The sequence below is a fragment of the Periophthalmus magnuspinnatus genome, chromosome 14 (genome assembly GCF_009829125.3).
Source record: "Periophthalmus magnuspinnatus isolate fPerMag1 chromosome 14, fPerMag1.2.pri, whole genome shotgun sequence".
Taxonomy (NCBI): domain Eukaryota; kingdom Metazoa; phylum Chordata; class Actinopteri; order Gobiiformes; family Gobiidae; genus Periophthalmus; species Periophthalmus magnuspinnatus.
In genome coordinates this window covers 4,072,269-4,095,059 of record NC_047139.1, presented here as the reverse complement: position 1 = coordinate 4,095,059, position 22,791 = coordinate 4,072,269, and the positions used below count along the sequence as shown (strand labels likewise).

Below are 22,791 nucleotides of genomic sequence, written 5' to 3'. Positions count from 1 at the left end.
TGAACTTTCCACCTTCAAAATGTTACGTACTTTCACTTTAACTATGGCCATTATTATGATATTTGTTCCAGCGGGTTTGCTAATGTTGAGATTGGGTCCGGATGAATGTCTCTTTATCCCCTTTTTGAGCTACATCAATAAAACCAATGAGCAAAAGTCATTTAAATCACCTCTAATAAAGTACAGTTCAGTTTTAACACAAAAACCGCAGTCGTTTCCAGCGTCTCTCGTTTCCTACACGTCCCTGGATGCCCTCACTTACCTCCCGGTCCGTGCAGAATAAGGAGCGTCATTGTGATGTGTTCAATGTTCGTGCCACAGGAGCAGGGACTTCCCTCCGCTTTGTCTGCTTTAAGTCTCTAAATATCGACATGAACGAGCACGTCGCCCAGTAAGACCTCAAATTAAGTCCGCGTAAGAAAGAAGCGCACGTCGGCTCAATGGTTTTTCACTCACGGCTGTCAAAAAAAAGTACACCCAGGGATTATGAAGCTAAAACTTGTGTTGAAATTATATACATTTGTGCTAGCATCAGTGCAACAGACTGTTTAAAGAAGTGGACTGAGTGACGTCGCCCACAGCGTTTGGCTCCAGATGAAGCTCGTCGAGGTTAGAACAGTTACAGCCAATGAGGAGCAGAGTTACATATTTGGAGTTAGGACGAGTATCATAGCAACCAAAGAGCCAATCCTGAGCGAGGCTGTTGAATCTGACGCCTCCTCCCGCCTGCACCGCTGCTGCTACCGGGAGCAAAAGCAGCAGTTACAGAAAAAGGGGTGAAGTATTTAGGGGGGAAATGTATATAATAATAAATAAAATAATAAATAAATACAATTAAAATAATAAGTAAAAATAAAATGACAAAGTATTTATAATAAACACTAAAATAATACAAATAAATGAATAAACTAAATAATAATGTAATTAAAATAAATACATAAATTAAAAATAAATAAATGAGAAAATATATATTTATGATCAAATATAACAAAATTTAAACTTTCAGGATAGATCTGGAGTTTTATTTATGTGTATCAGAAAACTGGAAGAATTTGAACTATAATACAATATAACAAAATATTTATAATAAACAATAACATAATAAAATAAAATAATAATAAATTAAAATAAAATAAAGTATTTATAATAAAATACAACAAACTTTAACCTTAGACAGATCTGGAGTTTTCTTTATGTGTCAGAAGCCTGGAAGAATTTGAACTATGATACAATACAACAAAAGATTTATAATAAAAAAAATAAATTAAAAAAGTAATAAAAAAAAGTAATAAAAATAATAAAATAAATAAATAAATACATAAAAATAAATACAATAATAAAATATTCATAATAAAATACAACTAAATTTTACCTTTCAGGATAGATCTGGAGTTGTCTTTATGTGCATCAGAAGGCTGGAAGTATTTGAACTATTTGAAGTATTTTCTTGTGTTTTATCAACATCAGAGCATCAAAACTGGTATAAGAGAGTTCTAGACACTATAGTACTATAATAAATCTCACATAAGCTGTGTTTTTCTGGTTGAATGAAGCCAATATGAAGGCCACCATCTGGAGAACATAATGACAGGGTCTGGTTTGGGCTGGGTGGCTGTGGTTTTGGTGTGAAGTGCAGAGACGGACGACAGCAGAGACAGGAAGCCATCGCGATCTGGGTGTTTCACGATGTGCCACGAAGGCCCAGCGCTCGGCCTAATCTAACCAAAACCAGAGTCATACACAGCAGGATTACACTCATCCACCAGTGAGGTACTCCTGACCAAAGCTCGCTCTGGGGACGCTCCTGACACGTGCTTCAGACGTACTGACAAATGGGTCAAATGCAGAGTTTTCGTGGTGCTAAAATTTTTAAACTTATTAAAAGGCTCAATACCAAAATGATCAAGACAGTAATATGGTAGTTTCTGTCATGTCTGTCTCTCTCTCTCTTTTTCAGTCTCTCTCTCTCTTGGTCTCTCTCTCTCTTTTTCAGTCTCTCTCTCTCTTTTTCAGTCTCTCTCTCTCTTGGTCTCTCTCTCTCTCTCTGTGTCTCCCTTTCTCTTTCTCTCTCTGGCTCTGTCTCTTGGTCTCTCTCTCTCTCTTTCTCAGTCTCTCTCTCTTTCTCAGTCTCTCTCTCTCTCTCTCTCGGTCTCTCTCTCTGGGTCTCTCTTTATCTCTCTCTCTCTCTCTAGCTCTGTCTCTTGGTCTCTCTTTCTCAGTCTCTCTCTCTCTTGGTCTCTCTCTCTGGGTCTCCCTTTCTCTCTCTCTCTCTTGGTCTCTCTCTCTCTCTTTCTCAGTCTCTCTCTTGGTCTCCCTCTCTTTCTCAGTCTCTCTCTCTTGGTCTCTCTCTACTGGTCTCTCTCTTTCTCTTGCTCTCTCTCTCTCTCTCACTTGCTCTCCCTCTTGTTCTCTCTCTTTCTCTCTTGGTCTCTATTTCTCTTGTTCTCTTACTCTTGCTCTCTCTCTCTTACTCTCCCTCTTGTTCTCTCTCTCTTGCTCTCTATTTCTCTCTGTCTTACTGTCCCTCTTAGTCTCTCTGTCTGTCTTAGTTTCTCTCTTTCTCTCTCTTGTTCTCTCTCTTTCTCTTGTTGTTTTCTCTCTTTCTCTTAATCACATTTATTCTGTCTATGATAATCGTGACACAAAACTTCCAGATCATTCCATGTCTGGTTGTGAAAGTCCCACTCCAAAACTCTTCAGGAAAGCTTTTTCTTTTTCCTCTTTTTGTCAGTTCTTCTGCTCACTCCGTCGTTTACGCTAAAAAAGACGAGTATATCTGTCCTGTTAGTGAAAACTCCTAAACATTTAACACATTTATGAAAGTCGTCTCGTGTCAACCGTTTGCTAAATTCCTGTTTTAAATGGAAACGTTTCTCCGTCTCCTGCCACTTTGTCGTCAGTCGTCTGGATTGGTCCGTCTCTATTTATCGAGATTCTTAGAAAAAATCAAAGCGGAGCAGTTTTAAATTTCGTTGAAGTCGCCGTTCTCGTCAGCGGGAGGCCGAGCTGCGGCGAGTCCCGGGCTGAAGAGGTGATAGTGGGACGAGTGATTACAGAGGAGAGAGCGTCGGGACGATGGGTGGTCCTGAGAGGAGGCGGAGAACGGCATGTGTAGAAAGTCTGACAGGGGTCATGTTTGGAAAGGTGCAAAGGTCAACGTCCCGCGGCTGTAGCTCTTTAAACGTGATCCCATCTACACCACTCTCTCTCCATCTCCCTCCAGTTTTCTCTCTCTTTCTTTTCCGTTTTTTTCTTTCTCTCTTCTCTCCAGCCACTCGCCACGTACTCACATTTTGCAGATTTTAACTTCTTCTTGCTTCTTTATCGTTGAGTATAAATACTTCTTAAACTTGTTCATTAACTGTTTCTGTAATTTTTTTACTTATTCGGGTTACAAATACTGCATATTCATGTCCATAAGTGTAAAAATATGACTTTAACTGCGCTTCTCCTGATAATCTGACATTTTAAGGCAGTTATATATTTTAATCTGCCTTGTCGGGGCCACATAAAATGACACGGTGGGCCACATTTGGCACGCGGGCCTTGAGTTTGACACGTGATACAGACAGCTTGCAGTTATGGGACTTCTGTATTTGGAATTCTGACAACGAGTATCATAGCAACCAAAGAGCCAATCCGAAGCGAGGCTGTTGAAGCTAAACCGCACCACTGGTTTAGTTAAAAGCGGGCACTTAGCAACGCTGTCAATCAAACCTGTTGCTAACGCTAGCGGGGGAAAGGTCAGAGAAAGAAGGTGCCTGAATTGTCTTTTATTAATGTAATAGCGAAATAAAAATATGAGGATCATGTCGAGCGAGTTAATACGAAGCAGGAAACGCGCACATGATCACTTCCTGTTTGTAACGCGGCGGCTAGCAGGTTAGCTATGTACATTTATTTAAACAGTCTACGATGCAGACAGACAGAATACAGTGGACTTATTTTGACCTCAAGATCTGCTCATGAAGTATATCTCAGTACAAATATATTACATAAGCAGTAGTAGTACTAGTTGCGTAGAACAGTAGTAATAGTAGTAGTAGAACAGTAGTAGTAGTGACGCTGTAGAATGAAAAACTAAAGATATGTTTCATGAAGCAACAGGGTGATGTTGTGCAGCTGTAGTAGTAGTCATAGTAGTAGTAGTAGTAGTAGTAGTTGTGTAGAACAGTAGTAATAGTAGTAATAGTGTAGAAGAGTAGTAGTAGTTGTTTAGAACTTTAGTAGTAGTAGTAGTAGTTGTGTAGAACAGTAGTAGTAGTAGTAGTAGTTGTGTAGAACAGTAGTAGTAGTAGTAGTAGTAGTAGTAGTGTAGAAGAGTAGTAGTAGTTGTTTAGAACTTTAGTAGTAGTAATAATAATAATAATAATACATTTTATTTGTTAGGCGCCTTTCAAGGCTCTCAAGGTCGCCGTACACATATACACACATACACAATACAAAGTAGTAGTAGTAGTAGTTGTTTAGAACAGTAGTAGTAGTAGTTGTTTAGAACAGTAGTAGTAGTTGTTGTTTAGAACAGTAGTAATAGTAGTAGTTGTTGTTTAGAACAGTAGTAATAGTAGTAGTAGTTGTTTAGAACTTTAGTAGTAGTAGTAGTAGTAGTAGTTGTTTAGAACAGTAGTAGTAGTTGTTGTTTAGAACAGTAGTAGTAGTTGTTGTTTAGAACAGTAGTAGTTGTTGTTTAGAACAGTAGTAGTAGTTGTGTAGAACAGTAGTAGTAGTAGTAGTTGTTGTTTAGAACTTTAGTAGTAGTAGTAGTAGTAGTAGTTGTTTAGAACAGTAGTAGTAGTTGTTGTTTAGAACAGTAGTAGTAGTAGTTGTTTAGAACAGTAGTAGTAGTTGTTGTTTAGAACAGTAGTAGTAGTTGTTGTTTAGAACAGTAGTAGTAGTTGTGTAGAACAGTAGTAGTAGTTGTTTAGAACAGTAGTAGTAGTAGTTGTTGTTTAGAACAGTAGTAGTGTAGAACAGTAGTAGTGTAGAACAGTAGTAGTAGTAGTTGTTTAGAACAGTAGTAGTAGTAGTTGTTGTTTAGAACAGTAGTAGTGTAGAACAGTAGTAGTGTAGAACAGTAGTAGTAGTAGTGTAGTAGTAGTAGTAGTAGTAGTAGTAGTAGTAGTAGTAGTAGTAGTAGTGACAAATTGTACTCAGATATATGGAGTGCAGTTGTGTACCGGTCGTTTAAGTTCATAAAAGTCGCTTGTCACTACTTCAGTGATGTGACACAACGCGGCTCAGTTAAACTCTAAATACCTTTCTAAACCGAGCCGTGATCTCGCTCTGGCCTCTTGAGCTGTTGCAGCTTTGCCGCTCGTATCTGAGGTGGTGACTTCATGTAATAGTTTATCGGGTTTTGAGTGGGACGAGGTCGGGCGGGCGCGAGAGGACGGAGATAGCTCTGTCTGCAGCTCCGCCGACTCAAGTACCATGACATCACTGTTTAACACGAGTCCAAACACTGCAGCTCAGCACTGTCATTTACTGGAGCTTCATTTAGCCCACGCCAACAACACGGCAAACAACACGGCAAACAACACGCCAACAACACGCCAACAACCACCAACAACACGGCAAACAACACGGCAAACAACACACCAACAACCACCAACAACACGGCAAACAACACGCCAACAACACGGCAAACAACACACCAACAACTACCAACAACACGGCAAACAACACACCAACAACCACTAACAACACGGCAAACAACATGGCAAACATCACGCCAACAACACAGCAAACAACACGGCGAACAACACGCCAACAACACGGCGAACAACACGCCAACAACATGCCAACAGCACATCAACAACATGCCAAAAACACCAACATCAACAATACACCAAGAACACCAACAACACGCCAGCAGCATGGCAACAACACGCCAACAACACAGCAACAGCATGCCAACAACATGTCAAAAGCATGGCAACAACGTGTCAACAACACGCCAACAACACCAACAACACGCCAACAGCACGCCAACAACCCATCAACAACCCATCAACAACCCACCAACAACACATCAACAACACACCAACAACACGCCAACAACACAGCAACAGCATGCCAACAACATGTCAAAAGCATGGCAACAACGTGTCAACAACACGCCAACAGCACGCCAACAACCCATCAACAACCCATCAACAACCCACCAACAACACATCAACAACACATCAACAACATGCCAACAAAACACAGCAGCTTGTCTCACTCGACCGATGATGTGGCACGGACGCTGTCAAGGGAAAAACTAAAGATATGTTTCATGAAGCAACAGGGTGATGGTGTCCAGCTGTAGTAGTAGCAGCAGCAGCAGCAGCAGCAGTAGTAGTAGTAGAAGTAGTAGCAGTTGTAGTAGTAGTAAGAGTATAGAACAGTAGTAGTAGTACTGACGCTGTAGAATGAAAAACTAAAGATATGTTTCATGAAGCAATAGGGGTGTGTTGTGCAGCTGTAGTAGTAGTAATAGTAGTGTAGAACAGCAGTAGTAATAGTAGTAGTAGTGCATAACAGAAGTAGTAATAGAAATAGTAGTGCATAACAGCAGTAGTAGCAGCAGTGGTTATGTAGAACAGTAGTAATATTAGCAGGTAGGTGGTAGTTAGGGAGGGGCGATATATTAGGATCGGACGATTTTAAATGGTTTTGTCGATATTGGTGTCCCTCAGTATCGATATTTGATACAACAAAACAACAACAACAACAAAAACATTTGATATTGATACTGATCCTGATATATCACCCGTCCCAAACTACTACCACCTGCCTGCTGATACTACTACAGCCCTACACCACTACTACTACGTTTCCAAGCTTGGATGAGCAACGAAAACAACAACTTTTGAATTTTGAATTTTTCTTTCATTTCTTGAGTAATTTTATTTTGAAACCACGGGATCTGTTTACGAGCGAGATTTTAAATGATTCTGAACAGTTTGCCTCAACATCACGTCCTGTCAACGACTACAAATATCGGCAGCTGAAACACGAGCTTGAGGTGAAAAGATTGTTCTCAATATTTACGCGTTACAAGCCATTTGTTATGACAGAAACATCTGCGTAAAATCTGCAACAACAGTTAAACTAAATATTGAAAAGACCAAAAGAGGAATGAGGTGCACGGGCTGCTCTGAATGTGGTTTTTAATATCGACACAAACACTGGCTCCTCACATGTGGCTGTGTTTATTCATGTTACAAAGACCACTGCTTCCTACTGAAACGGGGTGAGGGTGTACGTAGCTCTGAGGCTTTAACGATAAAGCTAACAGCAACTAGCATGCTAACGGCACTTCCGGATGATCAGACAATAAATCACTTTTAGATGCAGAACATAGAGACCATAGTATAAAGAAGTGGGCTAAGTAAACGTTTCAGTTCCAGTCAAATGAAGCTCATCAAGGCTAGCAGTTACAGCGGCGAATCTAGAGCTGTGTATCATAGCAACCAAATAGCCAACCCAAAGCGAGGCTGTTGAAGGTAACGCTCATCCCACCTACACCGCTGGTTTAGCAGGGAGTGGGCGCTTAACAAAGCTGTCAATTAAACCTGTTGCTAACGCTAGCGGGACCAACCTCCGAGAAAGAAGGCGCCTGATGTGTCTCATTTGTTTTCCCCAAACTCTATTATTTACTACACATGTTCTGACCAGTCTATTCTGCCTATTTTCTTTTTTAATTTGGCCAAATGTGCTGGCCCTTTAATAATAGAGCGCAGACAGGACCCATAGAGCGCAGACAGGACCCATAGAGCGCAGACAGGACTCATAGAGCGCAGACACGTCCCATAGAGAGCAGACAGGACCCATAGAGCGCAGACAGGACCCATAGAGCGCAGATAGGACCCATAGAGCGCAGACAGGATCCATACAGGACCCATAGAGCGCAGACAGGATCCATACAGGACCCATAGAGCGCAGACAGGATCCATACAGGACCCATAGAGCGCAGACAGGATCCATACAGGACCCATAGAGCGTAGACAGGATCCATAGAGTGCAAACAGGACCCATAGAGCGCAGACATGTCCCATAGAGCACAGACAGGACCCATAGAGCGCAGATAGGACCCATAGAGCGCAGACAGGACCCATACAGGACCCATAGAGCGCAGACAGGACCCATAGAGCGCAGACAGGACCCATACAGAACCCATAGAGTGCAGACAGGTCCCATAGAGTGCACAGAAACATGAGCCAGTTTGTTTGACAGTAGATGGTTATCCGAAGCTCTTAAGCGATACTTTGAGTGACTCCGGAGCAGATCTATTGTAAACTTGTTTTCTTTGCCCTGCTCTATTCACCCCATATTATATTTGCTATTAAAATATCAACAGTTAATCACCTTCTTCCTCTAATAACAGTTTTATCTTCTCTCTTTTTCAGAATTTCCGTCCGATCTCCAGCGGCTTCCCCAGTTACACCCGTAAACCCTCGTTCGGCTCAGAGCCCCCCTCCTCCCCCCCGGCCCCCGTCTCCTCTCCCACTCCGTACGCCAACAACGGACACACCAGGCCCAACAACGGGCACAGCTACGCGGGATATGGGAACGGACACGCCCAGTACAGCGCCCCCCAACACAGCACCCAGCACTACAGCACCCAGCAGTACAGCAGCCAGCAATACAACGCACCTACTGCTCTATACTCACACAGCGGGAGTAACGGAAGCAACGGGGAGAGATGTCTGTCCAACAAGATGAGTGGACTCAGGCTCAGTGCCCCAAACAGGTACGATAAGGACTTTTTAAGGAGCTGTACGACGGTCCCTCGTTTATGTTCTAAAAATAACCCGCAATAGGCGAAACCCGTGAAGTATCAGCTTTATTTTTTACATTTATTCTATATGTTTTTGTCTGTTAAACCCCTCACCACACACTTTATACACTTTTCTCACACAGGCGTTAACATTTTCTCACATTTCTCTCTCGTTTAAACTCTCTCAAAGTTCAAACCTTCGTCGGCGTCTTTGTCGGTGCAGAACGTTTCGTCGACATTGTGGGTTTTGTCGGGGAGGAAACAAATTGCAAACGTACAGCACTTCAGAGTCACACTGCGATCTAACGTTTATGTAAATTTGTCTGAACACATTCTGTACTGGACAGGAGACACGGCACGGAGGAGACTGATGGACAATGGTCTACAGTCCTTTCCCACATTCACGTTCATACGCTATTAAAAAAAAATCACGTAAAATTAAGCTAAAATCAAAACAGTGAGATCGCGAAAGATGAACCGCGATATAGCGAGAGACCACTGTACTGGGTTTTTAATAAAAGCGTGAAAAACTGTTCAACTAGTTCATTTTAAACGGTTTGCAGTGGTCCAAAGTTCCAAAGTTCTCCCTCACTCTCTTTATACATTCCTAGCGTCCTAATCATTCACCACGATAAGTTTATAAGCACTTGCTAACATAACGCTAACAACAACTAGCATGCCAACGTGTATGTCGTGATTACTGGACGATAAAACGCTATATAATTACTTGCAAACACTATACAGAAGATTTATTGTGGCCTCAAGTGCTCTTTTTACAAGATACAGTTGAAAGCAGATCTGAAGACACATACGCTTTTTTTTTTCTCCCCGTCTGACATGAAATCAGACTAAACTTTTCCTGTTTTAGGTAAGTTAGGATTATCAAAATTATTTCTATTTGCTAAATGCCAGAATAATGAAAGAAGTATTTTTTTAGACAATGAGAAAAAGAGCATATGTGTGTATTTATATTGTGTATGGAAACTTCTGGTTTCAGCTGCATCTGTGCTGCATGGGGCAAGACAACGTTTGCTCAAAAAGAGGGGAAATAAATCAAGTACAGGGTGTTTATATAATAATTGTGAATTTCACAAGCAAAAATAAGTCATTTTCATTCCATTTATTTAATCTTAACAGTACTTTTTGATTCTGAAGGTTACATTTGGTAGATTAGATTAAATAAACGCCAGATGTCAGTGTGATTTGTGTATTGTGTCTTTGATTATGTTGGTTTGATATTCAGAACATTGTGCTCTTTCTTCTCATAATAATTGCAAAACTCGTATGAATGGAATGTGTCAGTGATGGCGGAGGTTAGGGGGAAGGAGGAGAAGCCGTTCACACAGATTCTCAGCCGTTTTTCTGTCAGTCCGTCCCAGGGCAGATGTGGTACAAGACAACAGCTTACCAACATCACAATTAGAATGAATAATGTCCTTAGATTTGTCACGATAACACAATTTGAAGCACGATTTATTGCTACAGAGAAATACTGACATATGCCCTGACACAATAATTATAATTAAGACAATAGTCCCAGTAAAAACCTTTAAAACCAACAGACTTGAGCTGCAGCAAAACAAATAGAATTAACCAATAATTAGCCGAAGAAGTCACTTATTAAACCTTTCACAGCTCGAGTGTTGTTGTTTTCGAGTAAAAGTATCACATGAAAACATCAACTTAAGTAAAAGTATTAAAATGTACTTAAAGAGTAAAAAGTTAAAGTATCTCGTGCAGATTTCAAGCTCTTATAAAGCTTCAAATGTAGTGATTTTGATGCCGATTTGTTCAGTAGAAACAATCGAATCAATCGTTTTGTTCTAGTTGTTTTTTATTCGTATTTTTTTGACCCTTTGACCTTTTCCGCCAGGTCTCAGACAATAATACAAAACACTTTTACTTTTCAGTGGAGCAGAAAGTACAGGTACTGCTCTCAAATGCAGTGAAGTAAAAGTAAAACATATCCACTTTAAAATCATAACAGGGTGGTATTTTTTCAGGAAAGTAAAAAAAAAAACAGCAATTTAAACCAATCCTGCTTTACATGGCATATATTACAGTTTATACATTTATTGGATAACACATTTGAAATTAAAAATAATGAACAACACATGTTTCTTTTGACCACATGGCTTTACCCGAAAGGTCCACAGTGGTCAATGGAAAGGCCAGGACATAACTTTCCTATAGGGCAGTTTATTACACCTATAAACCCCATCTTGGCTTACGCTTGACCTAGTCGTATTAAAAAGATTGCAGCTTAAATTCGAAAATGTACGAATATGAGCCATAAAGCCAGTCTTATTGAGTTATAAAAAAGCTTGTAAATTCTGTTTTCAGTGTTGCTGTTTCATAATAATTCACAGCGTGTTTTGGTGTTGTGCCTGGACTCACAGACTGACAGCTGGTGGAGTGTGAGGATATGGCTAACACACCTGTGCACCGAAGGGCTGCAGAAAGCATTACGCTGTCGTGCATCTTCTCAAGTGGCTCATAAAAGTGTAGCGTAGAAAGCAGCACATCCTGAAAGAAACCGCAGTCCCTCTCCACCCAACTGATTCATTTCATCCACGATTCCAGGTGTAAAATGTTTGTTGCGTTCTATCCTCCCAGGTGGGGATTTAGTCCTCCGCTTTCGACCCGACCTGTCAAGAGCAGTGAGCGAACGCAGCGCACCTCCTTAAGAGCTACGATCAAAACCTTGCCAGAGGACGCGCAATTAAGTACGTTAAAAGCCGGGTGTCCACGGAATGATTTAGTTGGTCTTAAAACATGTCAAACGCAAGAAATTTGACTTATAAGACGGCCCCTGATTCGCATCGTTTGGCGGTTTGCACTATCGATCATGTTGATGACCAAAGTTTGTCTGAGCAATTTTCTGGTTCTAAGCCAATAAGGCAACCGCAGATGTGCTGGTTAGCTGAGGATAGCACTGAACGCTAGCAGGATTTTTGCATTAACGTTGGGGGAATGTGGACTGGCTCTTTTGCTGTTAATTTCCTAGCGCACTTGTGTTTACTGTTGGCAGAGATCGGCAGTGATGAGCTCACTCTGCGACACGAGGCACGCTTGATATCTGTCGTAGCTCGTCTTTGGTTGTTCTTCCATGACAAGAGCGCGGTAATAGTGCCAACAATGCCACCTTGGAGCTTGATGATCTTGCCAAAGTGAAGTGTTATATTTGGGAATAAAATGGGGCCTAGAGTTGAACCTTGGGGAACACCACCGAGAAGGGGAGTGTCAGTGCTGCTGTGCAAACGATGCCTCCTTGTAGCGCACTGTCACTTTCAGTTTACTCTGTTTTAATGTGTCTCTTCTTTCTTCTTTTTTTGAACCAAACCACTTCTTATGGCCTGTAGTGTAAGTGTAATTGGTCTGAACACGTGTCAGCCGCAGCTCTAATCTCCCGAAGGTTCGAAAATGAAGTCAAAAACTGCTCTGTCTGGGTTTGGAAGTGACTTGATGGGTGGATGCACACGGCAGACAGCAGAAATTAGGACTGCGGGCATTTAGAGGCGCATGTCTGCAGCTCTGTGTAGATTACTGAGGCCAAAGTAAAACAGGAGAGAGGATAGTTTACATAAAAAGTGTATTTCCTTCTCTTGGTTGTCTGGATGTGCTCGTCGAGGCTTTTATCGGAGTTTAAACGCAGGGTAAACTTTGCCAAACAGAGTCTTAATCAGTCTTGTTTTGGACTGATGAGATTTGAGGGCGATCCAGACGTGGGACGGGGGGCTTGAGGGGGCATTAGCCTGAAGATTTTAATGGCACATCCAATCTTGACTAAAACGTTTTTCAAAGTGAGACTCTAAAAACAAAACAAAAATTCCAAATTAGCTTGTAAAAATCACTACACGGGCTAACTAACTTGTTTAAAACAGTGACTCTAACATGGTAAGTGGGTGGGGGTATGCTCCATTGTTAAAAGGCTCTAAATTAGCATCAACTCCTCCAACCAAAAATGTCTGACGCCGCCGCTGGACCCAGACAATCTCAGCTCAAATTCAGATATATTTATAAAAGCCCGTATAATACTCCCTACAACAAGACGCTTGTTGAGAGGAAAGTTTACATAAGTTTACGTCATTTTCGGAGATTTTATTGGAGTTTAAACACAGGGTAAAGGGTCAAAAAGAGCTTGAATCGTGTTGTGGACTTTTATAAATCACTACAGGGGCAAACATGGTGAGAGGTGGGGGTTAGCTCCATTGTTAAAAGGCTCTAAACATGTTAAATGAGTGCCCACATCGCATCCAAAAATGTCTGACACTGCCTCTGGACCCAGCCTGTCGCAGCTCAAATTCAAAGATATCTGTAAAAGCTCGTATAATACTCCCTACAACAAGACGTGCCTTCAAACCGAGTGCACTACATCAATAATTTAGCGCATTTCTACCATCTCACGTGTTAAAAGTTTATCGTTTTTATCGTCTTGTGTGTTTTCCCCAGCCCAGAGCCGCCGACGCAGTCCCCTGACGTCACGCAGTCCGACGTCTACAAGATGCTCCAAGACTACGAAGAACCAGTGTCTGAACCCAAACAATCCGGATCCTTCAAGTACCTGCAGGGAATCCTCGAGTCTGGAGATGGAGGTAAATACAGAACCGGTCCAAATCATCGTATTAATAATGATAATAACAACTTTATTTGTATAGAACTGTTGAAAAATGAGTTACAAAGTGCTTCACATCATGTAAATACTTCATACACAGAAGCAATAAAACAGTAATTAACCACGTAGCAGCAATAACACATTTTTAAAACGAAAACACATTTAAAAAAATACATTATAGTAAGCCATGCTATAAAAGTGGGTTGTTTAATTAGATTTAAAAGCACCCACAGTGTTGGCTGGTCTAATCTCCTCTAGCTTTGGGGCCCTGACCAAAAGGCCCTGTCCCGTCTGGTCAGAAGTCGGGAGGGAGGCCCAGATAGGGACATATGGTGATAATATTTCACAAATCTAAGCAGGAGCGAGGCCGTGGATGGCTTTAAAAGTAATCAGCTGTATTTTAAAGTCATTTCTAACGGCTGTGTACTCGGGCATGACTGACTCTCTCTAGGTCTGCACGACGGATACCACTTTTTTATTATTTTGGCGAGAATACGAATTTAAATCTATTTGATAAAAGCACGATTGGACAATCTTTGTTATTTGTGAATCAAGGTCAAATTGGGAGTCTAGAATAACACCTAAGTTGCGAGCTGATGGTTTTATAATAGGGGCCAGGTTGCCAAGGATTTTATTCAAATTTTGGGTTACGTGAGGTGAACAAAATACAATAATTTCAGTTTTTGATTCATGTAACTGCAAAATGTCAGTGAACATTCAATCTTTTATGTCAGAGACGCAGCTAAGGAGTTGTGCTAGTGAATTGTGGTCGTTCTTGTCCAGGGAAAGATGCAGTTGTCTATAATAGTTTTCATTTTTATACAGATGTTAACTGATTTTGTGTTTTTTGAATGATCTTGCCAAGGGGAAGCATCTATATTGAGAATGACATGGGGCCTAGAATGGAACCTTGGGGAACACCGCAGAGGATGAGTGTGTTCAACTTGCTCTACCTGATTTGAAAAAACATGAAAAACTGAACTAGTTGGGGTTTTTTTTAATGGTTTGTGTTGGTCCAAAGTTATTCCTCACTTACCTTAACATTCCAAGCATAATTATTCACTGTAGTTAGTTTTATAAACGCTTTTCACAAGAGAGGAGTTTTGCCATCATGGTAAAGCTAACAACAACTAGCATGCTAATAGCACACTTCTCGATTATAATTAGATGCAGACAATACACAGTTGATATATTTCCATCTCAAGAGCTGCTTATACTGGGGCACGTCAAGTTTCGCTCAGATCCATGGGAAACGGGTCTTTTAAAGATAGAGTTAAGCCCATTTGGAGAAAGTTGGCATTGCGGAGGCCATCTTGTCTTCTCCAGCACCTCTTTACTAATCCTCCCTTTCTTCAGTGAATACTTTTCCTTTTATAGAGACACACACAGGCCACTGAGTCTTGGAGATGAGGATGGGAACAGAGGGCTTTTTGGACAAAATGAGAGTGACTATCAGCTTAAAGATGAAGTGCTCTGAATAGCTCCAGAGATGCACTCGGGAGGGGAGTTTTGTTAGCTGCAATTTACTGCAAAAACAACTTCAACAAAAGGACTATAACTTTGGATTTACGGCCTTCCTGTCTGGCTTCTGTCTGTTCAGCATTTCTGTGTCGTGTGACAAGATCCTGCACTGCAAAAACGGAGCAGTCCCGCGGCGTGGAGTGCATTTGTTTACTCACTTGTTGAAATAAGGAAAAGATATCGAAGCACATACTTTGAGTGTGAGCGCCTCTCCGCAGATCTGACCTGTGATTTGACTTAGAGGCGGAGGCAAATCTATAACGTCTCCATGGAAACAAGCAAGTGGTGTATTCAAGAGTTATGCAATGTAAAGTGGTTGCATGGTACCTGATTTTTGCCTAGAAAATACGTATTGTAAAAGCAACTATTGAGGAAAATCAGAAAGTATGATATTAGCATGCTAGTAAAAAAAAAAAAAAAAAAGGTTTACCAAAGCTATGACATCTCCATGGTGACAAGCAAGTAATGTATGCTCCACCAGAATCAGAATCAGAAGACTTTTTTTCCTAGTTTTCACAAACTAGGAACTTGCTTCGGTGAAAAAGTGCAACTTAAACACACTGAATAAATACAAATACAAATACAAATAAGGGCATGCACAAAGTTAAAAAGATATGCTTAAAAAATCAAATGAAATACTTTAAGGGAGAAAATATATACAACAGCAGCATCAGAACAACAGTGCAAAGTGGCTTATTAAAGTGACCGGTGTTATAAAGTGTCCAGTTTAGTGCAGATATTATAGAGTGTTCATGAGACAAACAGCAGAGGGGAAGAAACTGTTCTTATGACGAGAGGTTCTGGTCCCAATGGACCGTAGCCTCCTGCCAGAGGGAAGTGGCTCAAATAGTCCATGTCCAGGGTGAGAAGTGTCAGCTGCTCTACGGCCTGCTCGCCCCCGAGTCCTGGAGACGTACAGGTCCTGTATAGACCACCACAGGAGTTACGCAATGCACAATTAAAGTGGTTGCACAGTACCTGATTAAATAAATAAATAAATAAATCAAATCATGTAGTTGAGCAAAAATTGTTGTGGCCTAGAAAAGAAACGTATCATAAAAGCAAATATTATGATCAAAATAAGACCATTGCGAGCCAAATGCATGTAATTACAAAGCAGTTTACTGTCAGATAATCAGGAATTATGATATTAGCATGCTGATTAACATTATCTGCTCTGGCCTCTGAACGTTGTGAAAAGCTTACAAACTCATCACCGTGAATAATTAAGATGTTAGGATGCATTAAGAGTAAGTTTGGATACATTTGGACTATTTATTTTACATTTTTAAGACGTACAGATCAGGTACCTTGAAGTAATTTTGCAGTTTGAATAGTCAAATACTACAAATTAACTTTATTATGCGTTTTTTGTTGGTTTTTTGTACTTTTTTTTTTTTTTTTTTGCAGTGTGAGCTAAGATGTCCTCTCATTGTTTTTGCTGCTTCTCAAGGACAAAGTTGAAACTCAGTCTAAATATAACCCAGGATTGAGCGGAGTGTTGCCCTCGGAGAAGTGACTTTATGGCCCCAAAGATAATAAATGATGAATGGGGCTTCCTGGAGAAAAACGGCGTTCACGTTGTAATAAAGGCTGAGGAATGTGGGTGGACAGTAACACGCTGTGACTGTATGGAGCCGCCGACCCTTTGGCAAACACCGGTTCATCATTAACATCAGGCACAAAGATGAAGTTGAAAGCCCAGTAAATCTTAAGTATATGTTGAGTAAGCCTGTATTTACTTTTTCTGCTTTAAATACAAAACACATATCTGAAAGTCTCAATACCTCAAATCTGTCAACAAGACGAAAAGTTGTACAAGTCATGACATTTCCAAGGCCGCTTCTTCAGATGATCTTATTTTAATGCCAAGATTGTTGAAATTAATCATCCATCTGAATATCTAAAGGCGCACTATGTCACTTTTCTGGTGATTCTTCTTCTTCTGCTTCTTCTTCTAGTTCTTCTTCTTCTTCTTCTAGTTCTTCTTCTGCTTCTTCTTCTAGTTCTTCTTCTTCTTCTAGTTCTTCTTCTTTTAGTTCTTCTTCTTCTGGTTCTTCTTCTGCTTCTTCTAGTTCTTCTTCTTCTTCTTCTTCTTCTTTTAGTTCTTCTTCTTCTTCTAGTTCTTCTTCTGGTTCTTCTTCTGCTTCTTCTAGTTCTTCTTCTTCTGCTTGTTTTAGTTCTTCTTCTTCTGGTTCTTCTTCTGCTTCTTCTAGTTCTTCTTCTTCTTCTTCAAGTTCTTCAAGTTCTTCTTCTTCTACTTCTTCTTCTTCTTCTTCTAGTTCTTCTTCTTCTAGTTCTAGTTCTTCTTCTAGTTGTTCTTCTTCTGCTTCTTCTTCTAGTTCTTCTTCTTCTTCTTCTAGTTCTAGTTCTTCTTCTTCTAGTTCTTCTTCTGCTTCTTCTTCTAGTTCTTCTTCTTCTTCTAGTTCTTCCTCTCCTTCTTCTTCTTCTGCTCCTTCTTCTTCAGTCAATGTGACATCACTTAATCTATTTCCAATAAGATACACAGGAGACCAAGCCAAGTTGGATGACACATGACAGATCTATGGAGAGGCGAGCCCACTCACAAAACAAATCTGTGTTGGTCAAGGTATTTTAAGACCCCACTGCCGGAAAAGCGACACATTTATTTATTTATTAGAAACCGTTTGAAGAAAAGAGGTGCTATGTCAGAGTTTTCACCGTGGAAATGTTGTTGTTTTGCCTGGAATGTTCTAATGTGACATCAACGGATCTATCTAAAATAAAATACACAGGAGACCAAGCCAAGTTACATGACGGATCACTGGAGAGGCGAGCTCACTCATAATATAAATGCATGTTGGTCAAGGTTGGTCAAAACTGAATAAATGCAATCTCCAAAGACTGACTGAAAAGGTATACAGCTATTTATTTTTTAATTGGAAGTAGTTAAACTTTTGGAATGTCCCACTGGGAGGAGGCCCAGGACACACTGGAGGGACAACATGTCTCTACTGGAGGGAACACCTTGAGGTCCCACGGGGAGAAGCTGGAGGACAGGGACAGTTCTGGAAAAAGCTAAAGAAAATAGATGGATGGATAAACTTTGTGAATTATTGGTATAAAAGACGTACGTTTTTCGGTGATGGGTCAGAAACCAAATTTTCTGCATGGAGATGTTCTTGTTTTACCTGGAATGTTCCAAAACTAAGCAATCGTCATGGAGACAAACAGGAGACACAACCGAACCGAGTATGTGTTATGCCTTAAAATGACTTGTAATTGAAAACGATACATAGAAATAGAAATATGTTTATGTGCTATAACATGTAATATTCAAAAGCTGCATCATTTTAACGAGACGAGCAGGTGACAGAGCTTCCATCGTAAAAGTTCCATAGTCCACCTTTATCATTACTGTTACATAAGACAAGTAGAAGCCTTTACGTTTGACAGACAGCTGAGGATGTGGTCTGACAGATTGGGGTTAAGAACTTACAGTGCCGTGTATTTGTTCTCTCTCAGTGAACAGAGCTGTGAGCGACAGGTTAACCCGTCCATTCAGCTACACACATTTACTTTGGGATCGTTTCAAAGTCACCTGTCCGACATTTTCATCAAAACTACCTCAACAGCTGCGAAACCAGAAGAAAAACATTCCAGATTCCACTCCTGTTTTATGGATGCGTATTTAATCGCAGCTTACGACGGCGTTTCTCGTGATTTTTCAGCGCAGAAATGATAGGTTTTATATCTTTGTTTTCATAATTGTCATGCATTTTAACAAGTCTAATCCTGTTAATCGAAGTACACGCGCGATAGAACTTCACACGCATAAAGAATTATAATTTGGAACAATATTTACCAGAAAGTTCCTGAAGTAAATAACCAAACATATCAGCATGTTTATCAGTATTAAATGGCAGGTTATATTTACTTTGACAGTGGCTCATCTTGCAAAACGCATCGTTCAAAGTTAAAAAGAGCGGAAAATACTTATATGTTCTCTGCAATACTGAACTATAAATCAAAATACCCCCAATAGCGCTCTTGTACGCATTGGGGTCGCAACACCATCGGCCATGTTGACTTTTCAGGACATTCAAAGTTAAACAGTAGTATCAGATTACCCAGAATTCTACAGGAGGTGCACGGAGACGGTTGGAGAGGCCTTAAACCTGCAGTTAGGTTTGATTGACTCATCTGCTCGGTTGGAGACATAGGTACCTCTAACATTTGGGAACAGTTAGCTTGTTTCTCAGAGGAGTAATTTTCTAATTAGCGTCAATTACTGCAACAAGTCGTAACTTAAGAGAAATGTTCTTCACACAGACCCGCACTGAAGGAATCTGTTGTTGCCCAATACTTCTTCGTGTATGAAAGTACTTATAAATATTACTGCAGTTCAAAATTTTTGTCGTTGCCAGATAAATTGAATAGCTGGATCCGACTTGACGCTTGAAGACACCTGTGCGAGGATTACTAACCAAAGAAATGTCACAATGTTTAACAAAGCAGAGACTTAATCCTTACAAGAAGAAAACACAGGATTTGTAAAGGACCACAGAGCAGCTTTGGCTCAGTCACGGTTACTTGAATTTGGAGCGTACAGGATAAGGTGAAGTAATTGGACCTTGTAGCGTGGAGCCGTTGGCTTGTCACGCCGTTAATCTTGCACTTTCTCACACTGTGCAAGTACCATGGCTGTAGTATTGTTCGATTTTTGTGCCTGTTTGATCAAGTAAACGGAGCAAGAAGAGTGATTTTTTTGCAGCTGATGTCATCAACATTCTCTGGGCGTGTGCTGCTAACTGTAGGCACTGCTCTGTCTGAGGCTTTGTCAGACCTTAACGCAATCTGACCGTCAAGAACTGACTTAGCTGGGATTAAACAGGTGAGGTGATTTGTGCTGTTAAACGAGTCCCTCTCAAATAACGTCATAGTCTGAAGCTAGCTAGCATTCGCCAACGTTTTTTAGTTAGTCGCTGGCTGCATCTCAATTTGACGGTTTCACGCTTCGTCGGCCGCATTTGAATGGCGCGTACGTCACTTCCGGTGCGACAAGACCCGTCCCATTTCATGCACCCGACGAATGCGTCCAACAAATGCGCCTTGTGTTTCCATGGTGATTTCGTCTTTATCCGGAGCGGCCATTTTGAACCTCCATAGAGAAGCTTTTTGTTGGAAGATTTCTGACCAAAGAAAACGCTGCAAAAGAGTTAAAACGTGATATTAATGTGCGTGGTTTTTGAGTGGTGTATCTGGAGTTTCATATGTGGTTTAACTTCGGTCCACTCTGAACTTTAAGGCACAATGAAATGAGATTTTGCTTGATTGTTTTTTTTTGTTTTGACGAAACGCGCATCCGAGCAGACTTCGCGCACGTCTATATCCCATCATGCACCGCGCGTGACTTCTTCTACCTGAGAAACAAGGTAGATTTTCTTAAAGTTATGTAATGCTAGGGACAACAGATGGAAATCAGTATTTTTTTTGCTAAAATCTGGCATATTTACACTGTGTTCATTAATATGTGCTGTCCCTATCAAATAAATAAATAAATAAATGTAATACTCGCTACAATTGGCAAAAAAATCACCTTGGACGTTATATTTGTCTATTGATATTCAAAGGGAAAGATGAATTCAATATAAACAGAAATAAACAGCTGCGACGACCACGACACCTCGACTCTTCTTCAATGAAATAATAAAGAATTTAAAATAAAACTGCAGTTATTTCAGTGTCCATTTTACACGTTTAGCTCATTAGTCCGCAGCCGTCATGGTTCCTAAGCGACGTAACGTAAGCGCACAGACAGTACGCTCCGTGGTGTAGGCCTGTCCCATTTCGACAATGGCCTTTGCAACCGACAGAGGCTACACGGGGGAGTACGTCGGCCAGGTACTTTGAACGGTACTTCAACGTGTGCAACTGTCGAATTGGGACATAGCCACTGTCAGCTTTTTGAAAATCAAACACCTAAACAGGACCATGAACGCTCGTATCGATCACAGGCTCCAGGTTTGGACTCATGGCCCACCCGTGTTGCTACTAGTTTGGAGTCGTGATATTTGGCAGCTCTCTACACGTGTGCGGCGAAGTGAGAAATGACCCAACGGGAAATCCAAACTGGACCCTGGAGCCCGTTTAAGAGGCGTTTAGGGTAAATGTGTAAGAAGTCACCGTTAATAGAAACGGACCACCTCTGTAAGGAATTCAAAGGACTTTCCCCGAAGACTGTAAAGACACACGGTTTCCAAATCTGGCGTTGCTTTGAAGCAGGTTTGACCTTTGAACCTCCATAAACCTGCAGAGACAAAAGGTCAAGGGCAGTGATCGCTTAAATAGTGTAAAACAGACATATGCTCCAAGCGCTGGTGGAACGTAACGAAGTACAAGTAGTAAAGTACTGCTATTTTTCATTATAAAGTGGATACGTTTTACTTTTACTTCAGTACATTTGAGAGCAGTGTCTGTACTTTCTACTCCACTATATTTTTGAACAGGACTGAAAAGTAAAAGTATCTGAGACCTGCGGAAAAGGCTGTTTTTTTATTTTTTTATCAAATATACAAATAAAAACACCTACAAAAAATATAGTTTCAGTTGTTTCTGTTGAACAAAATTCAGCACAAATAAGACCTCAAAATCTGCGTGAAATACTTTTGCTTTTTACTCTTTAAGTACATTTTTATACAGGTACTTTAATACTTTTACTGAAGTCGATTTTTTTATGTGATACTTTTACTTTTACTTCTTCCATCACTGGTCCCAAGTTGCTACTCAGCAAACACAGTAAAGTAAAAAAGTAAAACAGATTAGGAATTAGACACGACAATTAGTAATTTGTCTTTCTGTAATAACAAAAAAACAAGTTGACAAGTGTTAAAATATAAAATCGATACATATTGGTTGTCCACTTTCAGAAAAAAAACAACTTTTTTTCTGGCTGCAAAGCAAAAAAGGACTGAATCCCATTGGAACATCACCAAGGCCAATGACCAAACGAGGAATGTCATGTGTTATCGGCTCAAATAAACCTAAAAAAAATATATTTATGTTTTATTCAATGACTATAAAAATAATACGAAGCTTAGAAATGACCTTTAAATTTGTCTTAAACCCGTTCTCAGTTCCATGAGACTGAAGAAAGGCTTTACAGATGCCTTTCTTAAGCCTTATGAGCTTGTTTAATACCCAAAGTCGTCCTTCTACTGTCTGCTGGACCCGTCAAACCTGTTATGACACCCACATGGATATGTTTGGATGCAACAGAAAGGACATCTGGCATAAAATGTTCCAAACGGCTGAATTATCTCAAAACATAAACTCAAGTGTCTTACTCTTTCACTTTCTGTGTTTCCAGGTGTGTCGCCCACTGAGAGACTGAGGAACCTCAAGTCCCCCATCAGGTCCCCAGTCCCCAAAATGGGAAACCCGATCTCCAGCCCTGCCCCGGGACTTCAGAGCCTGCCCCAGTGCACACGCTGCTGCAGTGGCATTGTGTAAGTGCTTCAACCTGGACAAACGCACGGACCAACGACGGAGATGCAGCGAGAAGCTTATTGAGAGCGTAAACTTTGGGGCTCGGACCAAATTAGGTCGAGACGTCTGCTGTTACATTTAGCGAGAGATGGACATGTTTGGTATGGAAAATATCTCCCCTTGGGTTTAGACTCTGGATAAGGAAATGCAGAGGCTGATGTGGCTGATGTTTCTGCTGCTCCGGAAGAGATGGGGTAGCAAAAAAGTGTCCAAACTGTAGCCCGAGCGCTGAGAACACCTTCTGTTGACTTCCTCACGAATTGGCGTACAGTCGTCCCTCACTATATCGCGGTTCACCTTTCGCGGCCTCGCAGTTTCACGAAATGCGTTCAGCCAAATTCACATAAACGTTGGATCGCAGCGTGACTCCGAAGTGCTGTAC

General features: G+C 40.8%; 1 protein-coding gene across 2 annotated transcripts in view; it reads left to right on the top strand.

Annotated features, from left to right (window-relative positions):
• The window catches only part of pdlim4 (PDZ and LIM domain 4), a 128,670-nt gene that overhangs the window by 99,610 nt on the left and 6,269 nt on the right, over positions 1–22,791 (top strand). For both annotated transcript variants that reach the window (XM_055226391.1, XM_033979017.2), the window contains 3 exons: positions 8,394–8,737; positions 13,217–13,359; positions 22,231–22,369. In XM_055226391.1, coding sequence (XP_055082366.1) covers positions 8,394–8,737; positions 13,217–13,359; positions 22,231–22,369 — 626 coding nt within the window. The remainder of the gene's footprint in view (positions 1–8,393; positions 8,738–13,216; positions 13,360–22,230; positions 22,370–22,791) is intronic.